Source organism: Jaculus jaculus, chromosome 4 (assembly GCF_020740685.1).
Source record: "Jaculus jaculus isolate mJacJac1 chromosome 4, mJacJac1.mat.Y.cur, whole genome shotgun sequence".
In the NCBI taxonomy this organism is placed as follows: domain Eukaryota; kingdom Metazoa; phylum Chordata; class Mammalia; order Rodentia; family Dipodidae; genus Jaculus; species Jaculus jaculus.
Window position 1 is genome coordinate 169,482,479 of NC_059105.1, and position 24,024 is coordinate 169,506,502.

Genomic DNA, 24,024 nt, shown 5'->3' on the forward strand with positions numbered 1-24,024 from the left:
GTTTGTGTGTGTGTGTTTGTTGCAGGGGATATATCCTAGACCTTGCACAGCTGTTCTTGGCCAGATATTTATAGAATATATTCCTATTCTACATTAACTTTCCCTCTTCTCTTTTTCTCCCTGTTTGGTCAAAGTTTATGAATTAATTCCAACCTTTATTTCCTACTTTGCACCATTCCAAACTCTTTGATGCAAAGGTTTTTGGAGTCTTAGACTCATATGTGAACATCTCAGATGACATACTAGATAAACCTGAGGAAACAGGGTGCTTTAAATGAATCAAATTCACTCGTAAGTACTTTTATGCTTGAATTAGCCAAATATAAAATATTCAGCATTCTCAAAACCCTGATTAAATAACTGTGAGGAAATTAACATGCCTGTCAGAAAGATATATAAATTTTCCATGACTGGACTGCCTGTTGCCATATTTTTCAATAATTTCAAAATTACATATGACAGCAAACCAAGTAGCAAGTCATAAGCATGAAAAATAAAATGTGCTCATAAAAACATATTTCTTTGGGAATTTAAGATTGATAGAAATGTACTCATTAACCATATGATTTCATTTAGTTCATCTTAACCACAGTCCGCAGCCTCTGGGCTAGGAATAAAGATGTAGTGTAATTTATCCGTACATTTCTAGCAGCCACTTTAACAACAAATTGTACTTTCAGCCTCTGTTTGCAGCCACTTGGGCCAAGGTGACTTCTCATCTAGCCAGCTTGTATTATACAACTTCAAACGTAAGCTTTCTGTGACAGCGATTTTGAAACTTGGACAATGATCTCACATAGTAACCATGAGTACACATGGTCTCCACAGCCAGAAAGGAAAAGGATGCCAGAGGAAGAAATCATCCAGCAACCCAAAATGCTCAGGAACAGGAAGTTGCATTAAGGAGAAGGGGATGGTAAGTACGTCTCTCCCCAGTGGTGCTGACACAGAAGGTAGGATCCAAGGACTAGGCGGGCTTTTAAGCTTGGTATCATCATAGTTTAGGCATGTGATCTCTCTCTCTCTCTCTCTCTCTCTCTCTCTCTCTCTCTCTCTCACTTATTTTGCTCTGCCCCTCACAATATAGAAATAAACAAGGAATAAATTTAACATTTCTATGCATGTATGTATACATGTGTGGAGGTACACATGTGTACAGGTTTTGAGTGCAGAGGCAGAGGTAGGAAGATTGCTTTGAATTCCAGGTCAGCCATATGGAGATCAGAAGACAACCTTATCAGTTCTCATATATCACCCACCTTCCACTACCTGGAGCTCTCCAATTAGGTTAGAATGGCTGAGCCCCGGGGATCCGCTTGTCTGGACCTTTTCTGTGTCATCATGCTGGCTCCTTTACCTGGGTTCTGGGAATCGAGTTCAGGTCAGTCTAATCAGCACACACTAAGCACTTTACAAACTGAGCTACTTCCCCAGCTCTGCAAAAGCTATTTTAAACAGATACTCTATTACTTGCACCATGCTCTCAACTTTCAACTTTCAACTTTCTCAACTTTTTTTTTCTCAACTTTTTTTTTTACCACCACTTGATCCCACAGCTCCCCAATTTTTTTTTTTTTAGCATCATGGAAGTTTTATTTGGATGTAGATTTTAAACTATCAATACAAATGCCAAGATACTACACAAAGCATCCACAGTAACTTTTCCTTTTTTTTTTTTTTTTTTTTTGGAATTTTCACAAACATTTCCTACATAATTCAACACATAACAGAGAAATGGTACATTTTTCTTTCATTTTGCATACAATGGAAAAACAAGTGTGTGATATATATATATATATATATATATATATATATATATATATTTACAAATTTTAACTAATAAACACTAAGCCAGTTTACAGTTTAAGTCTATAAGTGAGAAATTACCTAACAAAAATAATGAGAATTTACTCAGCATCAGCCACTTCCATAACCAAATATTATTCTCATAAAACTTGCTGTCCATCAGACTTCTGGTATAAACTAGTATCCTGTAGTTCTGCTGCTCACACCTGGGTTCTTCACAATTTACAAAATGTGAAAAGTCCAGCTCCCCAAGTTTTAACCACTCTCTACCACCATAAGTTTATTTCCAGCACCCCAGTGTCACCACCTGTAATAGCCACCACTTCACACTACTATGCTCTTTCAGTGTTTGGCTGAGAAACTCACACAGGTTACTACATTTAGATGTTGGTTATAGTCTCTGTGTAGTGGGGCTTTTCTAAAATGTTTACTGTCACAACTTCTGAATTATTCAATAAAATACAATAGATATGAATGTGTGAGTCTGAATTCTTGAAGCAGTTATTTTTAAATCTCTGTGGCTGTTTTCTTAAAAGTGATTTTTAAAGTGTTCATAGGTCTATCTAATTTGTTCCTGGAATACAAAATAATAATTTGCTTGATAGTCATAAAATAGATATCTACATATCATTGAATAAAATAAATATCTACATATCATTGAATTAATCGTTACTGTACTTTTCAATTCTGTATCAGGTGCCCTTTGGTTTTACAAATAACAAGTGAACCAGACATAGACACATGTCATAGAATTTAGTTTAGTTTAGTAGAATGTCAATGACGTGAATTAAAAAGTCACAACACAATCTTGTTACAATAGAATAAAAATCTTGAATAACAGAATGGCAGCATGTACATAGTACAGAAAAAGGTAGGAAAGTAGTTTTGGAATTTTTGTTGCTTGAGACTCACTGAAAGAATGGGCTAAAACATGTATATTGTTCCCCAAACCTGCCAAGGTGCAGTGCCCTATTGTCAAGAAGTAGCTCATATAGGAAAATGAAATTTCCAGAAGCCCACACAGTTTGGTGTTATATGGAAAAGCTTGGTGCCTTAACATCTATTATTTACATTGATATAAATTCATTCTAATATGAATGGGCAGGACACCTGGTTTGTATGGTTTGGTAACAAAATAAGTTAAAGGTTAACTTGTGGGCATAGCCTATCAAGCTCAGATGAGACATGAATTCACAAGGCCTCAAAAATAGAGCAGCTTTGTGAAGGTTTGAACTAAGACTGACTAGGACTTATCCAGACTTTTAATAAAAGTTGGGGCTATCACTCACAATTTCTTCTAAAATTTGATCACTAATAAATCAATCAGCCATTGGAGCTGTTTCTCTCATCTTATGTTTTTACATATGGTTTTTGTGCTCTAATCAAGGCCTCTAACACACCTATTTTGCAATATTGATTTAGCATTTTCACATGCCCTGTTGCCAAAAAGACATCATACATATGTAAAAAGAAAGAAAAAAATGAAAATTGATCCCTCCTCCCATGGAAGATTACTGTTCTCATATTTTGGCTTCTCTGTTCTCTTTAGACAGGTTATGAGTTTTTATCCTTAAAAGTCAGCTGGGACTATCTACCCCACTTAATCTTTCTTTAATCAACTTTATCAGTTTTCTTTCCAGCACTGACTTAAGCAGATGAAGAAAAACTGAAAGTGTTTAAGGAATAAAATTCAACAGAGACAAATAATGACTCAGTGCCATTAACTATCAACAAAATTCAAGACCACAACTAGGTTCCAGATTTCTCTTGTAACCCTCACTACACTACAATCAATCAAAGAATCATTTTCATTTAACACTGTGTTCACATATTATTTCTGTTTGAGTGGTGAGCACAATTTAACTATTACAAAGATATACTATCTACTTGACAAAAAACACACACATTCCTGAAAGACATATTTATTACCAATGAATGTGCTACAGTTATATACATAAGAAAAGAAAACCCCACATATAGATAAAGAATTAAATTTTATTTCTAATTAGGTAATATTAAGACAGAAAATTTCAATAAAGGAGTACTGTAATAAGAACTTTGATTCCAATTAGATAAACTGTCATTCTAAATAAGAAGGAAAGGAATAACTTTCCATTAATCACATTATATTACACATGTATTACAATATTACATTAGCAAGAATCACCACATAGTCATCAAATATAATTATATTTGTATTCTCTGGTGCCATGCTTATTTTTATCCACATATTTCCTTAATCTCTAAAGAGGTAATCAAATATACCAGGGAGAAAAACACAGGATTTGGAGTCATTTAGTCTAGGCTGAGTAGTAACTGTACGTTTACTACTATGTTTTAGCTAGTGACTTACTACCCTGAGGGGAGTGGTTTCATCTGTCACTTACAAAGTTGAGAGTAATAAATTACAAGTTGAGAAAATTTCCAGGCGAATTCTTGTCATCAACAACTACATTATGAGACCCTCCTATCTTCCCATATTCAGCCAGAATCCTTTGTGGAACACAATGCATGAGACTTGAGAAAAGTGACCTTCACATCATTTCTGCATTGATTTCATACTTGGGAATAGAATGAGCTAGGGCTGATTCACTGAAGCTGAGTTGTTAGTTAAGACTGGTCTTACCCATTTCTACAAGAAATGGTTATAAACATTTTAGGGAAGAAAAACTGACCCATGTTTTTTCTTGGCTAAAACACCATAATTTAATAAACAAGTAATTCTCATAAATCATCTATTTTCTTATAGAATAAATATGCTGTCCTCTCTTTCCATTGAAAAATGGAAATTCAGCAAAGTAGTAGTGTCAAGGTGTCCACTGTTGAAAACATGAGAATTGCATCTTTTTAGGCAATTAGTTCATACAAACTCATGAAGTGGAAGGCAAACTTATAAAAACAAGCATGTAAATGAGCAACTATGTTAGGTTTCATATTTAAACCAACATATTTTAGAATCTACAAGAAAGTTTTCACAGTTTCCATCTTTTTGTCAGAGGCAGTATTAAGTCAAAGTCATCCAACTACATTATAGTTCACTATGTGGCCAAAAGAAGAAAGAAAAAAAAAACTCAAGGCAAGGTGGGAAGCCAACTCAAGTTGACTGGATACTGCAGAAGATACTCCACAGAGGTAGAATGAGATCAGTAAAATCTACCCCTGTTTTAGTATGCAAGTATAATATTGAGCCACACAAACATGAACAAATCCCCATAAGCCATTTCAATGCTTAAAGTGTGGTCCTACTTACAGTTTCCTCTTTATATAGAATCTTTGATAAAAGAAACATGCAACTTAATTACAAAGGCTTTGAATAAGACTCTCCAGTACCTTATGAATCAGAACCTTATTTTAAAGAAAGGTTATTTACTATGCATTTTTACTGCTTAACTGCATCTTATTGTTTTCAAATAACATGTTAGTCTTGTTGAGTATTATTTACTAGACTAATTGAAATATTCCAATGGGCAGAACAGTTTTTCCCTCAATCATGTAGCCTACAGAGTTTGGCCTAAGACTTTTCAATGTCTCTATGCCATTAAGTTGCCTTGGGAAAGCTCTTTTGAAAAGCAGCTTTGTGGGTGGTTTCTCATCACTGATGGCATCTTCAACCCTTTACCTGCTCACAGAACAGCAGATCTTTTCTGGAGAAACTATTCTTCAATCTTTCCTACTCTGGTCCAGCTATCTTAGACATAAGATAAAAAGTCTATTTCTGCTCTGATTCCCATAATCTCAGCACTCAAGAGGCTAAGATAGGAGGATTATCACAAGATCAAGGCCAACCTGAACTATATAGTGGGTTCATGTCCAGTTTATACTACATTATAACAGCCTGTCTCAAAGCAAACAGGCTTTATTCTAAGCTAAGGCCTCCTGTTCTTTTCCCTGTAGAAATCCTTTGCTCACTAGTGTGGAGCAGATTTCATTTATGGCTAAACAATTTGTCCTTTCATGAAAAGGTCATGCAAGAGGAAATTAGAGACAGTGACATGTGTCAGAATTCCCAAATCTCTACTTCACTACTAGGCTCATGGAAAACAACAGCCCTCCCTTGGCTCAGTACTTTTCCTACATGATTGGCATGGTGGCATGCTCTAGACAACCTCTACTGTCCACCTACAATACTTCTAGTAAGCACTCAAAGAGTTACTTACTAAGGTTAATTTGTGATTTAAAGAAACATTTTTATCTAACACAATAATTTTGATTTAAAAGTTTTAAATCATAAGCAGAAATCTATCAAAGATTTACAAATAATATCAAGCATTTACTAGTGGCAAATATCTTTAACACTTACAATGCTTTAAAGATAACTCAATTTTCAAATCATCTCAGGAGATTATGTCCCATTAGTAACTTATACTCATAATGAACTAATTGAGGACCTATTATTGAGTCTCTAATAAAACAGAATACTGAGATAAAGGAGTTACCTTCACAGAGATAGGAGCATGTGTGTGTATAAACAGATCCTGTTACCCACATGTACTTTGCAAAATACCTGGATATTTTCAAGGTTTTCCTGGTATTAGTGATCCATGTCCCAGTCCAGACCTTTAGTTTGTGCTGACCTCATATGAGTGAAACTTTTAATCATCAAATTAAGAAAAGTAAATGAGCCAAGTATTTTATCTTATGGCTATCTTACCCCAAGTTAATTACATCTGGTCAAAAAAAAAAAAAATCAAGAGGTAAAGAACTGTTTTTGCAAATGTGAAACATTCACATAAAATGCTAACATTACTAATAACCCATTACCTGTGAATTTAAAATCAATTGTGATAAGTATTTAGCTTTCACCCAAAGCTATCCTGCAAAACAATTCTGGCAGGGGAGGGAAAAATGTCCACTATCAGTTAAAACTTATATATGGTACAGATTTTTTCAAGCTGGAAATATTAAGAATATTTTAACTGCAATAAAGCTTTGTGCTGTTTTGTGTATGTATTAATGTACACAGGAGGTATTACACCGTAGAGAAGCAATGCAGACAAACACATCTACACTATGTGAGGTAGTTAAGTGCTGTTTTCCAAATTAATATGCCAGGGATGCCAGAATATCCTGGACTTGTCCAACATACTTTTCCATTTCAGAAACAATCAAGAAACCTACCAATCCATAATTAATTGGCAAAGTAGATCCTCAGTGCTGTAGCCTTGATTTAATAATCACTCTCTCCCTAGCCACATGATTACATTTGTCTTTAGACTACTGGAAACCATCTAAACTTTATTCACTTATACTACTCAAAATCTTAAAGATAGCTAACAAAGAAATACTGTGGTCTTGATTGGTATACTCAGGAAATTCAAAAGTCTAGTAGGAACATCAGATACGAAACTATTTCTATAACACTGCAAAAGGTTTCTTAATTCAGCACTTTGTTCAAAAAGTAACATTTTTGAATGAATAATTGATTTTATATTAAAATTACTTCAAAGGCTTTCTTATTTCACTCAACATTAGCAAATATGTCTTAAAAATAGTGGCTTTCTATGGCTGACATCTCTCTGTAATATCACCAGACTTTCCTGTTGGAAACATAAAGCATAATTCTTATGAGACCCCTCAGAGGTTCAGAAGCAAACACCCTGCAATCCTAATATCATGTCCTATTTTGGTTTTGCTTTAATTTTTTTTTGTTTTTGTCAGCTTGTTTGTGTTGTTTATTTTTAGAATATTTTCTAGAACCAGAACTCAAGCCACTTTGAATTTTTTTAGCCATATCTCTTGGTCTTTGTAGGAAAAAAAATGTTCACAACTTTAGGTACATCCCAAAAACTTAAGCTAGGGTGAAGAAGTATGTCCCAGATTCATTTATTTTTTAACTAAAATCTCTTCTTCCAACAGTACTCAAAATCCAGGTTAATTATTAAGATGGGTAACAAGTATTCTCCATCTTCTCCAGACTTCTGATTGGTGTCAAAAACAGGCATTTAGGTTAAAGGTCATCCCTGTCATAAAGAAAACAGAGAGCAATTCACTGGAAAAGCAAGGATTACTGAAATGCACACCAGCAGGTACATACTAAATTCACTAGTGCTTCCTGCTATTTCTGTAAGAAATTTTTTGTGCTCTGCTAAAATTAAAAACAAAACCCTCCAGAGTATCATTTAATGAGTCTATGGAATCTTAAATTAAACCCACTAATATTTTCTTGGGCCTCTTGGTGAGTAAGAGCTCAAAGAATACACAGTGTGAAAACGCTGTATGGATTACAGGCCTATCTTCTCTCAATACAGTCTGTACTCTAAGAGTGCCCTTCCCAGGGCTGAAACATTTGTATACACTTTCTTTTGTTTCACAGGATCATCTCGTTTCAAGGATATTTTTGTGTATACTCTAATGCTAGGCAGTTCATCAGAAGACAAGGAGGCATGTGGTCAGGATCCTTAATGGAATGACTCCTTTCTTTGATGATCTTGGCCTAGATCAGATACATTTTCACTTGTTTGTTCATGAGACAGGGTTCCACTATGTAGCTTATCCTGGCCTAAAACTCTCAATCCTCCTGACTCAGCCTCCCAAGTACTAGGCATGTACCACTATACCTGACTCCAATGTACTCGTGTGTGTGTGTGTGTGTGTGTGTGTGTGTGTGTGTGTGTGTGTACACGCAAGTGCACATGCACATGTATGGAAGATAGACGTCAGGGGACAACTTTGTGTCTTCACCATTCCACTCATTTGCACCAGGGTTCTCTCAATCTCGCCATGCTACTGTTCTTTTGCTGTGCTCACAGCAAGCTTCCAAGAAATTCTCCTGCTCATCTTCCCATGTTGCCATCGGCTGGGATTACCGAGGCCCACCATAGCTTCCAACTTTTTACAAGGGACGTGAGGATAAAACTTGGTCCTCAGGTGTGAACAGCAAGCACTTTATCCACTGAGCCTTTCAGCAGCCCCTCAAGTGTAGTTTCAGTTTTCTAATATTTATTTATTTATTTGCCTGTATGTGTGGAGGTAAGAGGAAAACTGTGATGTGTTTGTGCTTCACTTTTTCTGAGTTTCTGTGGAACAAGGTCTCATGACACTACAGATGAGCCTGGCCTGCATGGTCCTTGAGCTTTTGACTCTCCTGGTTGTGCCTCCCATTATAGTAGGTAACTAGGGTCGCAGACCCACGTGCCACTTTGTGTTGGCCTACAACTGGGAGTCACAGAAATTGAACCCACGCAGCAGTCTTTGCAAGCAAGTGACTTTAACCCATCCAATGCATTTTTTAATTCAGGGAACACATTCAGACAGGAACCTCTGGAAGAATCACCAAAGTTCTTGGGCAAAAAAAAAATCATGTTCTTTTTTACAAAAAAAAAAAAATCACATTCTTGCTACTGGATAATACTGGAATGGATCCATGGACCACTTTCTACCTTGAGATGTAGAGAGGAGTGGACGTCCTAGTTTAAAAGGCAACTACTATTACTGGTGTGACAGCATGCAGAAGGTTGGCAGTATCTCTTGGAAGTCAAGTCAGATTTTTAGAAGCATCTCCATCATACATATTAAGTTAAATTTATACAGGTGAAGTTTGTTCCATCTATCAGAGAGAGACACTGAGTAACAGGACTGTCTATCAGAGAAAAAGGACTTGGAGCAAAGGGATGGGGGTCCTGCTTAAGGACATGAATGTGATGCTAGCCCTTCAACTCATTTTCTATAAATATGCATGAATTCCTCCAATGAAGATGCCCATTTATGATCCATTTGTGAGGAAGCATGTGTGTGAAGGTAACAGTAAGATGAAATACCATTAAACTGACATATCATTCACTAATGGCATAAAAGTCTTTCTATAGGATGCTCATTGTTGTAATCTACATCTTATTATGGATCCTGGGGAACAAAAAAAAAAAAAAAAGTTACAGATAGGCGTGGTGGCACACGCCTTTAATCCCAGCACTTGGGAGGCAGAGGTAGGAAGATTGCTATGAGTTCAAGACTACACAGTGAATTCCAGGTCAGCCTGAGCTAGAGTGAGACCCTACCTCTAAAAAAGAAAAGAAAGGTACAGAAACTTGCCCAAGATGTATGACTTTTCATTGGCTAAAGCCAATGGAAAGAAACAGAATAAAACTTGAGAAAGGCAAGAGATACACTCTAATGAAATGTGTGGTTCAAGTACAGTGAAAAGTATGCACAGAGAAGGAAATGTAAGACTATGTTGAAATATGTGAGACTTATGGATACTCTAGAGGAAGCATCTATGAAAGGTATTTTGTAACAGGGGAATACTGGTGAGATCTCTGGTATTGAGAGAAAAACCATGACCTAGCCCAACAATTCTGGGACAAACTAGAGAGTGTCTTAGTTTTAAATCATCTCCACTACTTGCTACCAATACCACCTGACATAAGATTCTTTATCTCCCCAAGGCTTCCCTTCTTTAGCTAAAAAACATTCATTGCATGAAGCCATTTGAAGAAATAAATGAGATGATCATATAGACACACATAAACAGTCAATGTTAGTTATCACCAAGGCCTCTGCCACGTGAGCAGGAGTCACTTGCTTGTGATGGTGATGCTTCTTTAAGACAGGTTATTTCAGCTGTGAGTTGGAACTATTGCTTACATTTGATGTTCTTTCACAAAAGCCACAAACTCAGGATCATTGGCATACAGTTCCAAAATCCTCATTCTTTCTTGAATTTCCTTTAAACAAAAAAAAAGACAAAGGGGCCACATGCTGCATTAGGAAAATCTCAACAGACCTTTTAAAGGACTTCTGATTACTGCAAAGAACTGTTAAGTTTTTAAACTACCTAAGGGAGAGCTGTAAAAAGGAATTCCTCTCTTAGCAAGACAAAAGGTCCTATATAGAATGCTTTAGTTTTTACATGAACTTCCCAAACTCCAACAGACACTTCTAAAGAAGGAATGGAGGAAGGAGAGAGTATTTGTTGATTGTGGGAAAGGAAGTTATTTGGCAGGAAATACAATAAAACTCAAAGCTGAATACCCTCTTTATTATCAACTGGGAGATATCACCATGAAAGAACTGCAAGGTATTTTTTCATCCTTTCTTCAAGCCCATACATGTAAACATACACACACACACACACACACACACACACACACACACACACCAGCAATGCAGCAACAGAAACAAAGTTTCCTACCTCTTTGGAAAGGTCACTGCTCTCATACATCTGCCTGATTTCCTCTCTGCTCAAACCCCCGATCACCTCTTGACGAGCAGAGCCGCAGAAGGGGTGCTGAGGACAAGGTTCCTCATATTGTTCACACCCAGCCATGTGACTTCCATATGCAGGGTTGTTCTTCACAGCGTTCTCAACAGATGACAGGCCATCAGGCTGCCTGTGGGAGCCACAAGAAGAAAAATGATTGATTCGGGGTCTCCTTTAGATGCTCAACTAAGTGAAAGACTATTTTTTTCTGAGCAAGAGTTCTGTTGGAGAAGAAAAAGAAAGGAAGTGGACATGGATGTAAGGGTAAATGTGAAGGTATCCAGATTAATCTCTGAAGTTGCCAGACACCATCACTGTTCCCTCTTCATTCATCTTATTTTCCCACAGTGCCTGGACACTCAATAAATTTTGGTTTGAAACTATGTCTATCAGTAGATAGTATTTCAGTAAACAAATAGAGCTCCATCATTCCCATTCACTTATGTAGAATCAGCGTATAATCATAGAGTATATGACAAAAATTCAAATGTTAGAAGATGTAAAACTCTGGGAGTCAAATTCAGTTTTACTTGAGCATTTACTTTCACTTGAGCATTGACGGTTCTATATGCTGTTGATACAAAAAAAATTGTTTAAGGGCTGGAGGGATTTCTCACTAGTTAAGGTGCTTGGTTGCAAAGCCTAGTGACCCAGGTTCAAGTCCCCAGTGGCCATGTAGAGCTAGATACACAAAGTGGCACATACATCTAGAGTGAGTTTTCAGGGACTTTAGGCCCTGGCATACCCATTCTCTCTCTCTCTCTTTTTCCCTCTCACTCTCTCTGTTTCTCTCTTCCTCTGTCTATCTATGCTTGAAAATAAAAATATTTTTAAAAAGAATTTGTTGAAATCTCTGCCATAAATAACATTAGTCCTTTGAAACCTCAGAGTCAATAGAAAGAATAAGGGCACTGATAATGGTGTATGATAGTGCTTAGGGCCAAAGAAGAGGTGTCTTCTTAGCCAAGTCAGAGGTGAGGGAAGGAAGACCAGCCTGAAGTAACTCTTGTACACTCTAGTAGCCAAGTGTGATCAGGGATTACAGTGCAAAGGGTTCCTGGATCCCTAGTCTAGCAAAAAGAACAAACTTTATGACACAGGATTACTGGTGTAATCTCTAGTATCAAGACAGAAACCATGGCCTAGCCCAGAGATGCCTCCCATTGATGAAGCCACATTTAAAACAGAACAAGGTTGTATTTCTTGTTATGTTCTTACCCAAACATAATCTGGCAAATTGTCACTGGAATGAGCCAAAGAGAAACAAACTCTAATAGGTTTATCCCTCTCCCCAGGAAGCTCACCTTTTCCATGTAATCTCCATCAACCCTTCTCCACATCCTTCCTGACCACAGCACAGGCATTCTAGCTGCACTCACTGATGTGTGTCTAGAGGCTCCCATGTGCCTTCCTGGATTGACTCATGTTCACTCAACCAGCTAGAAAAAGTGCCACCCACTCCCTGAAAATGTCTACTCTTCTGTCTGGCTAAATATTACAATCATCAACGAATTTTATGACTACCCCAGACAAACCTAGTTCAATCATCTAGGCTTCTTGACATCTCGTCCATAATACTATTTATGCACATTACACTTCTAATGTGATCAGTTTGAGAACAGGGATGATATTTCATTCAACTTTATAGTTCTCTGCCCTTTCCCACCTCTTCCTCCAACATTTGGCACATAATATATATTAAATGAACAAATAAACAGAACATTTGGTCCCAATCCCATCCTAGAATGTTTCCCATATTTACCTGCCAGGTCTGTCTCGTTCTCTCTCAACAGTGTGAGCTTGAAGTGTCCTAACAAGGAAGAAGATGATGACAGAGAAGACGAAGAGAAGGCCAACCACAGAGGCTATGGTGATGCCTATGACGAAGGGCTCAGACACTAACTCCTCACAGTGTTCACCTCGGTACCACCAGTTCTCACCCACCCGGCATCTGTAAGAACAGTCACCAAATTTAAGATCCAAATCTCTGTTCAAGATGACAGTGAATAGAAAAACCTTCAGGGAGTGGGAAAGGTAAAGATATAAACGCTGATTATGTGTAAAGAGTTAAACAGATGGCTGTGGATATAGTTCATTGGTAGAATGTCTGTCAAGTATGTACAAAGCTCTGGGTTCAAACTACAGCAGGAAAAAACTTTTAAAGACCTTATACAGGTATCAAATGTCTTCAATCCACAGAGTAGCAAGTAAATCACCACTTAACAAAATAATGTAAATTTTTCTGGATATCAAGAAACTGTTACTCTTTTTAGTCTCCTAATTAAACTTTATTCTTTTTGACATACAAGGGCCTGGATCAGTTCCAGATATTCTTGGTTTTGAGTACCTATACCAACAATTGATCACTTCTGACAGTCACAGTTTGTCCTTACTTGTGTTTCTCCAGCTTGGTTTCAGTATTCTCTACTCAGCAAAGTTAATTTGCAGTTCTTTTTAAGGGGAGTGGGCAGAAAAGTGGTCGTGCTAAATGAGTCTGCATCTGCAGTATTAACATTAGCTCTGCCTTTACAAAATGGTCTCAGATGCACTTAATGGAACAAATACTTGTCATCCCGTTGAAAACTGTAAATACTATTGGTTCTATACTTCTGAGTATACAACAGGACTACAAGAACCTCAGTGTCATTAAGAGTGACAGTCCAGGGCTGGAGAGATGGCTTAGTGGTTAAGCGCTTGCCTGTGAAGCCTAAGGACCCCAGTTCTAGGCTCGGTTCCCCAGGTCCCATGTAAGCCAGATGTACGTCTGGAGTTCGTTTGCAGTAGCTGGAAGCCCTGGCGCGCCCATTCTCTCTCTTTCCCTCTATCTGTCATTCTCTCTGTGTCTGTCGCTCTCAAATAAATAAATAAAAAATGAACAAGAGTGACAGTCCAAGCAGGACAATAAAGTTCCTTTGTTTTTACCTTCAGATAAAAAGTTTGTATCCAAGCCAGGCGTGGTGGCGCATGCCTTTAATCCCAGCACTCGGGAGGCAGAGGTAGGAGGATCGCTGTGAGTTCGAGGCCACCCTGGGACTCCATAGTGAATTCCAGGTCAGCCTGGGCTAGAGTGAGACCCTACCTCGAAAAACCAAAAAAAAAAAAAAAGTTTGTATCCAAACTGCAGCTAATCACTGTTGGTTTTATCATCACCACTAAAAACTGTAACACACAGATCTCCAGTTATTCCAAATACTCAGTAGTATATATTTAAAAAAGTCTTACAGCTCCCTAACAGCATAAAATAACTAACTGAACTGGGAATATAATTTAGGCTTATTAAATGGCCCAGTCTTCAGTGAAGAATTAGATAGCAGCCATTACCTAGATATAATTTCTGTAGTAAATATTGTAACAATTTCTCTAACATTATAAGGTCAACCCATTTTCTTCACAGGAAGGATATATAACTGGTACAACATACCTACAAATGGCCCCATGCCCAGGCATAATGTCACACTTTCCATCATTTAAGCAGAAATCAGGTTGTAGGTCACAGAGGCTCTGACAAGGAAGTTCATCCACACTCAGGTACCCAGGGTTACATCTGCACTTGGCTTCTCCACTCCAAGGGTTGACCAAACACTCAGAAAATTCATTACATGCCTGAAACTTGCAAGGGTTGGCATCATGACCTAAGACATCAAAAAAGCAGGGGATGATGCAAAGAAAGGCAAAGTCCAGGAAGAGGGGTTCCTTAATCCTTTCATCAAAGCCCCTCCCTCAAGCTGCCAGAGACAAGCCCTATCCTGAACCATTCAATTACATCATCACCTAGCAGATACCACTCTCAGTAAATTAGTATCAGATTTCTTAGAAAATCACTCAGAGGCAAATAACAAAACCCAAGGACCTAGGCAAGTTTCTACAGGTTTTATCTGGTTAGTAAGTAAAAACTTTAAAATCTATATCAGGTAACTGCAAATCTAATTAAACACAGCTTTCATATACCATACATTTCTTCCAACTCTACCCTGTTATAGGCCACTCTGTAATACTCCTACTTGCCTATCCCACACTGAGACCATAGAATGAGGGGAGAGCCCAGAAAAGAAATGGTAGGAGCTTCTAAATTGGGTATAGCCTAAGAAAAGCAGTTTTAGGAACAGTATAGGTTTGTGAAAGCAGACAGGCCATTCCTGCATCTCCTCAAACCATTCCAAACAAGATCTCAGCTTTAGTAATTTACATTTTTTAACGGCTAAAGTAAAAGGAAATGAAAAAAATAATTATGAAAATAACTAGTTGTGGTGGTTTCAATCAGATTTCATCCCTAAACTCATGTGTTCTACCTGGTGGCCATTTAGAAGGTGGAGCCTTGCTGAGGGAGGTGTATTGTTGGATGTGGGCTTTGGAGTGTTGTAGCCAGCTCCCTCTTGCCAGAGCTCAGCTCACTCTCTTGCTGCTATTTTCCACCAGCTTTGGCAGAGGTGATATCCAGCCTGTAGTCATGTCATGCTTTCGACTATCATCATGAAGCTTCCCCTTGAGACTGTAAGCCAAAATAAAAACCTTTCTCCCATCAGGTGCCTTTGGTTGGGTGCATTGTCCCAGCAATGAGAAGGTAACTACAACACCAGTCAAAATTTGTATAAGACATTGACCATGGATGTGGCTATAATGGTTCTATCAGGTACTCTTCCTTGGTGAGTAGTAATGACAAATGAGCACATGGTAACACAGATACAGACAATGGTAAATGTGTCAGGTTTGGCTTGAAAGCTAAGTAGAATTCAAGAATAACACAGTCTCTCTTTTTAGACAAATTAATATGGTCTTACAAATCAATTATTTTTTCACTGTTCTAGAGCTTAAAATGATTACAAATAAGACTATGCCCTTGGAGCTTAGAGAATTTCTAAAGCTGATACCCTTTGGCCCCATGTAGGAATAAAGGGCTGTATTAAAAGTTAGTGTCCCCTAAAAGTTTATGCCTACCCAGAACCTTATATGGAAACAAAGACTTTATAGATGTAATCAAGTTAGGAAGAGGTCATATTGTATTGGGATGGGACATTAATGACTGTATCCTTAAAAGAAGAGGAAAATTTAGGAACAGAGACATGGACAGGGAATGAAGTAATCTATATCTGGGCAGAGGAAGATACTGCACTGGCAAACCAAAGAATAGCAAAAAATGCCAGAAAATACCAGAAGCTAGGAAAAAGCAGGGAAGGTTCTTTCCTAAAACTTTCAGAGGGAGCATGGCTGTACTAACACTTTGAATCTGTACCTCTAGTCTCAAGAACTGTGAAAGAAGATGTTCCTGTTGTTACACCAAGTTTGTGGTACCTTGTTAAATTAGCCTTAGGAAACCTATGAGGGGACCAGTGCTAAGATTCTCAAACAAGGAAAGCACGCTAATGAGAAGATAGGTGGTCTCTTTAAGAGGAGTGCACAGCCAGCTGGATTCTCCTGGGAATTTCCTACATCTTTGCAGCTATGTCCTAGTAATCATCTAATGACTTTGTAATTAGAAAACAATCTAATCTCAACCTGTAGTGAAAAACAACAGCACGCACAGTGGGTATTGCATGGATCATCTTTATTAATGAAAGTAAAGTTTTCTAAGACACTGCATGTGAATTAAAGGTAAAATACAAGTCACTCTTGATTTAGCCAATGTGGACACAAACAATAATTTATTAAAGTATGCACATTGTAGGGAAATTCTATTTGAAATTTTTAAAACTTTGTGGCTACTCTGAGTGTAATTGGAAGGGAAAAAGCAGAATTTCTTTTCTATCATTTAGGAAAAAGATAAACATATAGGAAAATGAAAACTATGTTTCCCTGTTTCTTCCAGAAAGCAAGCTTAATATTTTAATTATGTAAATAAAGAATTGAGGTTTTAAAGTCTCTTTCTAGACCTTTGTGTTGACTAAAGATGAATGGCCAGAATAATATGTCCTGTGGGAAAGTACTTTGGTGACTTTACAGGCAAACAAATGTATAACTGGAACTAAATCTGGAATGGGAAACAGATGAATTATAGGATGAATGACACATGTTCTGCTTTCCTGAGAGTAGCCCGAGAGAGGTACTGATGGGCCTTAAAAATATGAGCACAGAAGAAATGAGAAGGAGGTCTGGGAAGAAAGCTTCACGGCCAGGGCAATGTCATACAGGCTGGGTTCTAGGGAAAGTGGGCCAGGGAAATAACATCCTTGGGAGAGTGACTGAGGGCTTTCAGGATGGTTCTAGAAAAAATAAAAATGGGGGCTGGAGAGATGGCTTAGTGGTTAAGTGTTTGCCTGTGAAGCCTAAGGACTCCAGTTCAAGGCTCAATTCCCCAGGACCCATGTTAGCCAGATGCACAAGGGGCGCACACATCTGGAGTTCGTTTGCAATGGCTGGAGGCCGTGGCGCGCCCAATCTCTCTCTCTCTCTCTCTCTCTCACTCTCTCTCTCTCTCTCTCTCGCCCCCTCTCTCCCTCCCTCCCTCCCTCTGTCTGTCTCTCTTAAATGAATAAAAACTGAATTAAAGAAAATTTTTTAAATAAAAATGGGACTATGATCTGTTAAGTTGGTATAAAAGACCAGCATAGGTCTTTTATGAGTTTGAACGTTCAGAAGTAACTCAGAGCTAGAGGTAATAGAGAGATATTTAAGATCCCTAACTGCTGAGCGGTACGGAGGGGTAGACTGAGGGCCTGGAGGAGCATAGTGCAGATTTTACTTACACCACACTAGTGCAAAGGGCCTAGTGCTGGAGCACCTTCAAGTAAAGCAAAAGAAATCCCATATATGTGGAAGGTTTAGCATACAGCTAATGAATGAATTTTTAAAAACTGAGTTAAACCACGCATGGTAAGGCACACCTTTAATCCCAGCACACAGGAAGCAGAGGTAGGAGGATCACTGTGAGTTCGAGGCCACCCTGAGACTACGTAATGAATTTCAGATCAGTCTGGGCTAATGCGAGACCCTACTTTGAAAAAAAAAAATGAGGTAAATATATTTTTATTGCTATATTTTTTTGGTAAAGAAAGTGATTGATATAGAGGATACACCTGTGGTTGAATACCTGGGTAATAGTCTAAGGCTCTATGTTTGATTCCCAGAACAGAAGAAAAAGGAAGAGGAGGAAGAGCAGGAGGAAGAAGAGAATTTTTGGAAATTTTTCATAAATTTTTCATATATCATAATGGCTTGCACTTGTGAAACTAGATGTAGCAGACAGCTTCATGTTCACTGAGATGAACTTCCAGACCAGGGACAGTTATGGAGGAAGGGATATTTATTGAAGCCTACAGATCCAGGGGAAGTTCCATAAATGGCAAAAGAAGCTGGCCTGCCTTCACAGAAACAAGCAGAGAAAGAGAAGCACAAGCCAAAAGCCACACAGGACAGCACACTTCAGGAACTCCAGCTAGGCACACTTTGCATATCTTTAGATTGAAATCTGAAACCCACCACCACACCTTAAGATCCACCCAGTGACACACCTCTAGCCAGGTGGCTGCAGATGCAAACTACAAACAATAAAAAACTGAATATATTGGGGGGGGCATCTATTCAAACTACCACACTAGACAAATTCTTTTTTATATGTGTTTAAACCTTAAATAGCCCCATAAAACATATAGGTCAAGTAAAAGTATCCCATGTAACATGTGCAGGACTAAACTCAAAAAAAGTAGGTCAGGGCTGGAGAGATGGCTTAGTGGTTAAGTGCTTGCCTGTGAAGCCTAAGGACCCCGGTTCGAGGCTCAGTTCCCCAGGTCCCACGTTAGCCAGATGCACAAGGGGGCGCACGCATCTGGAGTTCGTTTGCAGTGGCTGGAAGCCCTGGCGCGCCCATTCTCTCTCTCTCCCTCTATCTTTCTTTCTCTCTATGCCTGTCACTCTCAAATAAATAAATAAATAAATAAATAAATAAATAAATAAATAAAGGTGTGCGCCATCACACTTGGCAGCATTCTTTAAAAAAAAAAAAAAAGTAGGTCATCTAAAGTCACACAAATGATGGATGTCAGAGTAAAGGGGGAACCTGGGCTTCCAAATTATAATGGATTGCTTCTTCCATAACACCACATGGCAAAGAAGATGCAAGCAGCCTTTGAGAACTAGTGGCAAGAAATGTGAACATGAAAGGTTAGTTAAATCATTTTCCTTCAAGGATTTCCATGGAAAGAATGCTTTCTTCTTTCCCAAGAGAAAAGTAGTATTCATTTTCAAACTAGTTTGAGAACAAAAGACACTGAAGAAATATGAACCCAGACATTCAACCTTATTCCTTTTCCCAAAACCACTATTCTGTGGTAAAAGGAAGAGAAAAAAAAAGAATAAAATTTTAGGCTCCAGCAGCATTCTCTGCATTCAATTCTTCAAATTGTTAATTTTATTCACCCACAGTATTTCTGGGTACCTCATGTATTCAAAGAACTGTGCTAAGCTCTAACAAGAAAGTGGTTGACACAGCAGATATACTCCCAGTCCTTGTGGAAAGCTGAGGAAGAGAAAATAGCCACCAAGCAACTTTCACATAAATTAACATTATAAGGGCTGGAGGAATGGCTCAGTAGTTAAGGTGCTTGCCTACAGAGCCTAAGGACCCAGGTTCGATTCTCCAGATCCTACATAAGCCAGAGGCACATGATGGTGTATGGATCTGGAATTCATTTGTAGTGGCTAGAGGTCCTGGCACACCCATTATTTCTCTCTCTTTCTCTCTCTTTCCCTCTCTCTGTCTGTAATAAATAATAAAAACATTTTAAAAATTAACATTTTAAAAGGTACTAACTTCATAGGGGATAAGAACATGATTTGATAAGAAAGACTAATTTGAAAGGCACCATCAAGATTAGGGGAGAACATTGAAAGTCTTCAGGAGCCAACAAGTCAAGTCTGTGGAATCAGGCAATGTTAATGCCTGAGAGGGGAATGTGGAGAAAAGCTCCAGACAAAGGGGCGTGTGAAGGCTTTATGACCACAAAGAGGGTTTTGTATCAGAGGAGCTACAACAAGTGACCTTGACTGGAATATGGTGCATAAGAAGGTTAGTTTCTCTGGATGAGACTGGGAAATATAGGGGCCAGGCCTGTGGCTACTGAAGCAGACAGCCATTGGTATAGAAAAGCAGCAATGGGAGCTCACCCAGCTGCTACTTTAGATAGAGTGTGTGACTGCTATCTGCAGAATGGCTAGGTTGGGGAGAAAGAGACGTAGGAAAACCGGCTCTGTGAGAAATGATGATAATTTGGGTAGATTAGTAGCAGTGATTATAGAGACAAGAGATTGGATTTGGCATAATTTAGAATTCAGTACTAATGTTTAGTGAATGATTGAAAGTTGGGGATGATAGACACTATGGGATCAAGAAAGACTTCCTAGGTTTTCCTAGGCTTCTAGCTAAGTAACTGAATAGACAAACCCACCATTTGTCAATATTGAGAAGCTGAGAAGAGCAGATTCAGATAGAGGATAGGGAGATATTAAAAAACAAAAACTATCTTGGATTTAATACACATAGAATATATTTTATGCACACACATAGAGATTGTCAAGTAAGTAGTTAGATAATGACTCTGAAGCTCGAGAAAGAAGCATAATCTGCATATAACAATACAGAGTGGAGCAGAGCCTGGTCATTTGGGATACAGGCCTGTAATCCCAGTTACCCGGTGGGGAAGTGAGGACTGAGACAAGAGGATAGCAAACTTAAGGCCTGCTTATGCTCCCAGAGAGAGACAGTTCAAGGCCAGCCTAAGCAATTTAGTGAAATTTTGTCTCAAACTAAAAAGTGAAAAAGGGGGCTGGCCATGTGGTTCAGTGGTGCAGTACTTGATTACTATGTGGAGGGCTCTGGGTTCAATCCCTGTGCTGCCAAAAATAAAAAAGAGAGTGACATTTACATAAAACTTATTAAAGAATCCATACAGAAATAAAATTTCCCTATCTCTCTGTCAGTTGGAAGGAAGGGACGGAGGGAGGGAGGGAGTTAGGGAGGAAGGGAAAAAGAGGTCAGAGTTGAGAGTTGTAGCAACATAAAAACAAAGTAAAAACAGATCCAATCAACAAACAAAAGAGCTAGAAAGAGTGCTGATAAGGGAATGACAGGTAAATAGTGAAGGTAATACATGTCTCTTTAACCCTTTGATAGGCCCTGGCAAAGATTACTTCACCAGTTTTCAATATGTGGAAAATTTCTGACAGTACTTTTCTTACAAGTATTAGATCTACCTTGACTCAATGAAAAAGAAACACAAATATAATCACACAAAACCCTACAATGGCAGGCATTATCATTACCTGATTCCACATCCAGGGAGTATTTATCAATATTCAAGTTCATGGTTTGGTATGCAGTAGTGCAAAAATCTTCCAGAATCATGTACACAGCATTGTTGACATTAGGAGGGACAGACTTAGCAAACTTCATTCGGCTGTTCACCACAACGCTGCCATTTCTGAAGTTCAGGATTTCCAAGTTCTGAAAACCTGAGAGATTTGACTCAAGATAGGGAACCAGCTGCAATACATGAAAAGTTATGTTTATTGGGTAAGTTCTGCATTTTGTTGACTCCATGCCAAAAAGGCTTTTTAATGCATACAATGCATGTTGTATTTTCCTTTTGGTATGCATTCAACAAAATGCAAGGCCATATATATATATATGACTCTCCCATCATATACATAGATTACATACATATATATGACACAAATGCACAAGAGTGACTATTGGGGTATGAAGCAGACTAGGCAGGGGGAACAGAAGTGGGGGTAGCTAATGATAAGGGGTGAATATGAGCAAAATATGGTACGTGTGTATGAAAATGTCATAAGCTCTTTATTTTATATATCCACTTGAAAAAAAATAGGGACAATTGATAATATATTTGATAATAATATATTTGATAATACAGGAAGTCAGTGCCTACAACAGATGAGTTTCTTGGGCTCAGACTCCATGTGTTGTGGTTGGGGAGATATTCATGTCTGATAATTCACTAATACGCATGTTTTACATTTTGTGCTTACCAATTCTAGGAATCTTTGTTCCAGGGCTTTATATTCCAAAGAGTTTTTATTAAAAAGGTCTTCTGAAAACATCATGTTAGTCACTCGGAGGCTGAAGAACACCACCAATGCTCCTACAGTCTGGGTGTGACTCAAGTCACCTCTTTTTGTGGGCTGAGCCATAATAGGCTTCTCTGTGGAGTTAACATTTGTAGACATTTCCACATAGCTACCAATCTTGCCATTTTGCTCTTGGATTAGCTCAGGCTGATAGTAATCTGTGTCTACCCGGTCTAGTTCTAATGAAATATCCTGTACGCCCAGAATTACTTCATCCTCTAACAGGGTGGACCTGGTAGTTGGAGGCAATTCAGTAGACTGTGTCATGGAAGCTTTCAACCAGAGTCTGTCAGTACTCTCTGGTGTACTTGCCAATGTGTCTCTGGATAATTTCCCTAGGGAAGAAGTTCTTGCCCAAACTCTATCTGATTCTGGCAATATAGTCCATACAGGCTGCATATCTGGCTTCACCACTGAGGCCTTCCTGTCAAGCCATTCATGGCTGGCTGACTCTGTTGTTTGTTCTGTATCCTCCTTTAGGAAGGCATTCACTTGGTCTGTTTTCTCAGTAGAATCGGAGATTGCTGTAGCTGCCAGAAAGAGAGGTGCTTTGGTAACTGAGTAATAATCAAGGTCAGGCACCTCTGGTGTGTGCTTAGAAAAACTCAGAGATGCAGACAGAGCTTCAGAGTCTGCAAAGATAGACATAGTAGGTCCACCAAGGAACTGTTCCTCCACAACGTTTGTAAGTCTATCATCATGCTTGTGTTTTTCATACTCACTAATTTGATCTGTGGAATCCACTTTATCATCTGCAAGTACTTTCTCATGTATACCCATAGTTGGCAAGAGTGAATCCTCGCTTTCAAGCCATGACTTTGATGGAGGGTTAGTGCTCTTCTCTAAGGAAGTCTCACTCCATGGCCAAGTAATCAGATCTGCCTTTTGTCCAGACCCTGAACCTAACCCACTTTCAAATATAAACTCGTTTTCCACAGATGAATCTGGAAACAAAGGGTTTACTTCTAATTGACCTGTGACTTTGGAGGCAAAGTGGTCTAAGCCAAAAGGTACAGTTTTATCTTTAGCAAGATCTGTTGTAACAGAAGAGGTCAGGGAAGATGAGGAGGCCACAAGGGGAATGCTGAGGTCTTCCATAGACACTGCCTCTTTTGGCGCAGGTTGAATGGGTGAACTTGAAGGCAATGGAACAACAGGAAGAACATCTTCTAAGTCTTCAACGTTGACTAACTCTAAAAATAAAATTTTCTATTAATTAATCTACAAAGTTGCCAAAACATATTTCTAATAAAACTACTTATTTTTCCAGTTATCAGGGATAATGGTTGACTTTTATATCTAAGATACAAGAAGTAATGATCATATGTTCATGATGAGGGACAAACACTCGTGAATATGACCTCTTCTCTGAGGATAAGACTTTAGCTATTGGAAAAATCCTCAAACATTTGGCTTTTTCCATGAAAATAAAGAAATTGCAGCAACCATATCAATAACCAAGGTTGAATCCTTCAAGCTTTTAGATAGAACATTTTTGAGAAATGTTTCTCTTTCTCTATTATCTTATTGTTTATCATCCTGCAGGTTTAAAATATTAAAATTTGAACTCATTATTGATATCTTTGCTCATGTTCTTCTTCCACATCTATAGACAACCCTGTGTCATACTGCTGCTTTTCTTTCTTTCACAACATCTAGAAGATCATCCATATTATTTTCACTTCTCTCCCTTCTCTCTCTCTCTCTCTCTCTCTCTCTCTCTCTCTTCCTGAGACTTTCCTAATTCAGATGACCCTCTTCTCAATACTACTATGTAGTATAACCTAAGACCTTTAGAAAAATACAATTAGAAATTACTAGAATAATCTTCTATAATACTTATTCACTAATTTCCAAAAGGTCAAGTTCTTTGATAGTAGTAGTTACAATAATTTAAACTATATATTCTTCAATATAAGCATCAAAATACCCATTAATTGATT

The 24,024-nt window shown here is 38.2% G+C and overlaps 1 protein-coding gene across 1 annotated transcript in view; it reads right to left on the reverse strand.

Moving 5' to 3' along the window:
- Positions 1-4,012: 4,012 nt before the first annotated feature.
- The window catches only part of Impg2 (interphotoreceptor matrix proteoglycan 2), a 74,190-nt gene continuing 54,178 nt past the window's right edge, over positions 4,013-24,024 (reverse strand). Inside the window, exons 14-20 of the mRNA XM_045148419.1 lie at positions 21,983-23,274; positions 21,254-21,473; positions 14,424-14,634; positions 12,765-12,953; positions 10,934-11,132; positions 10,387-10,466; positions 4,013-7,766 (exon numbers count right to left, since the gene is read on the reverse strand). Of these exons, the coding sequence (XP_045004354.1) occupies positions 7,754-7,766; positions 10,387-10,466; positions 10,934-11,132; positions 12,765-12,953; positions 14,424-14,634; positions 21,254-21,473; positions 21,983-23,274 (2,204 nt within the window). The 3' untranslated portion in view covers positions 4,013-7,753. The remainder of the gene's footprint in view (positions 7,767-10,386; positions 10,467-10,933; positions 11,133-12,764; positions 12,954-14,423; positions 14,635-21,253; positions 21,474-21,982; positions 23,275-24,024) is intronic.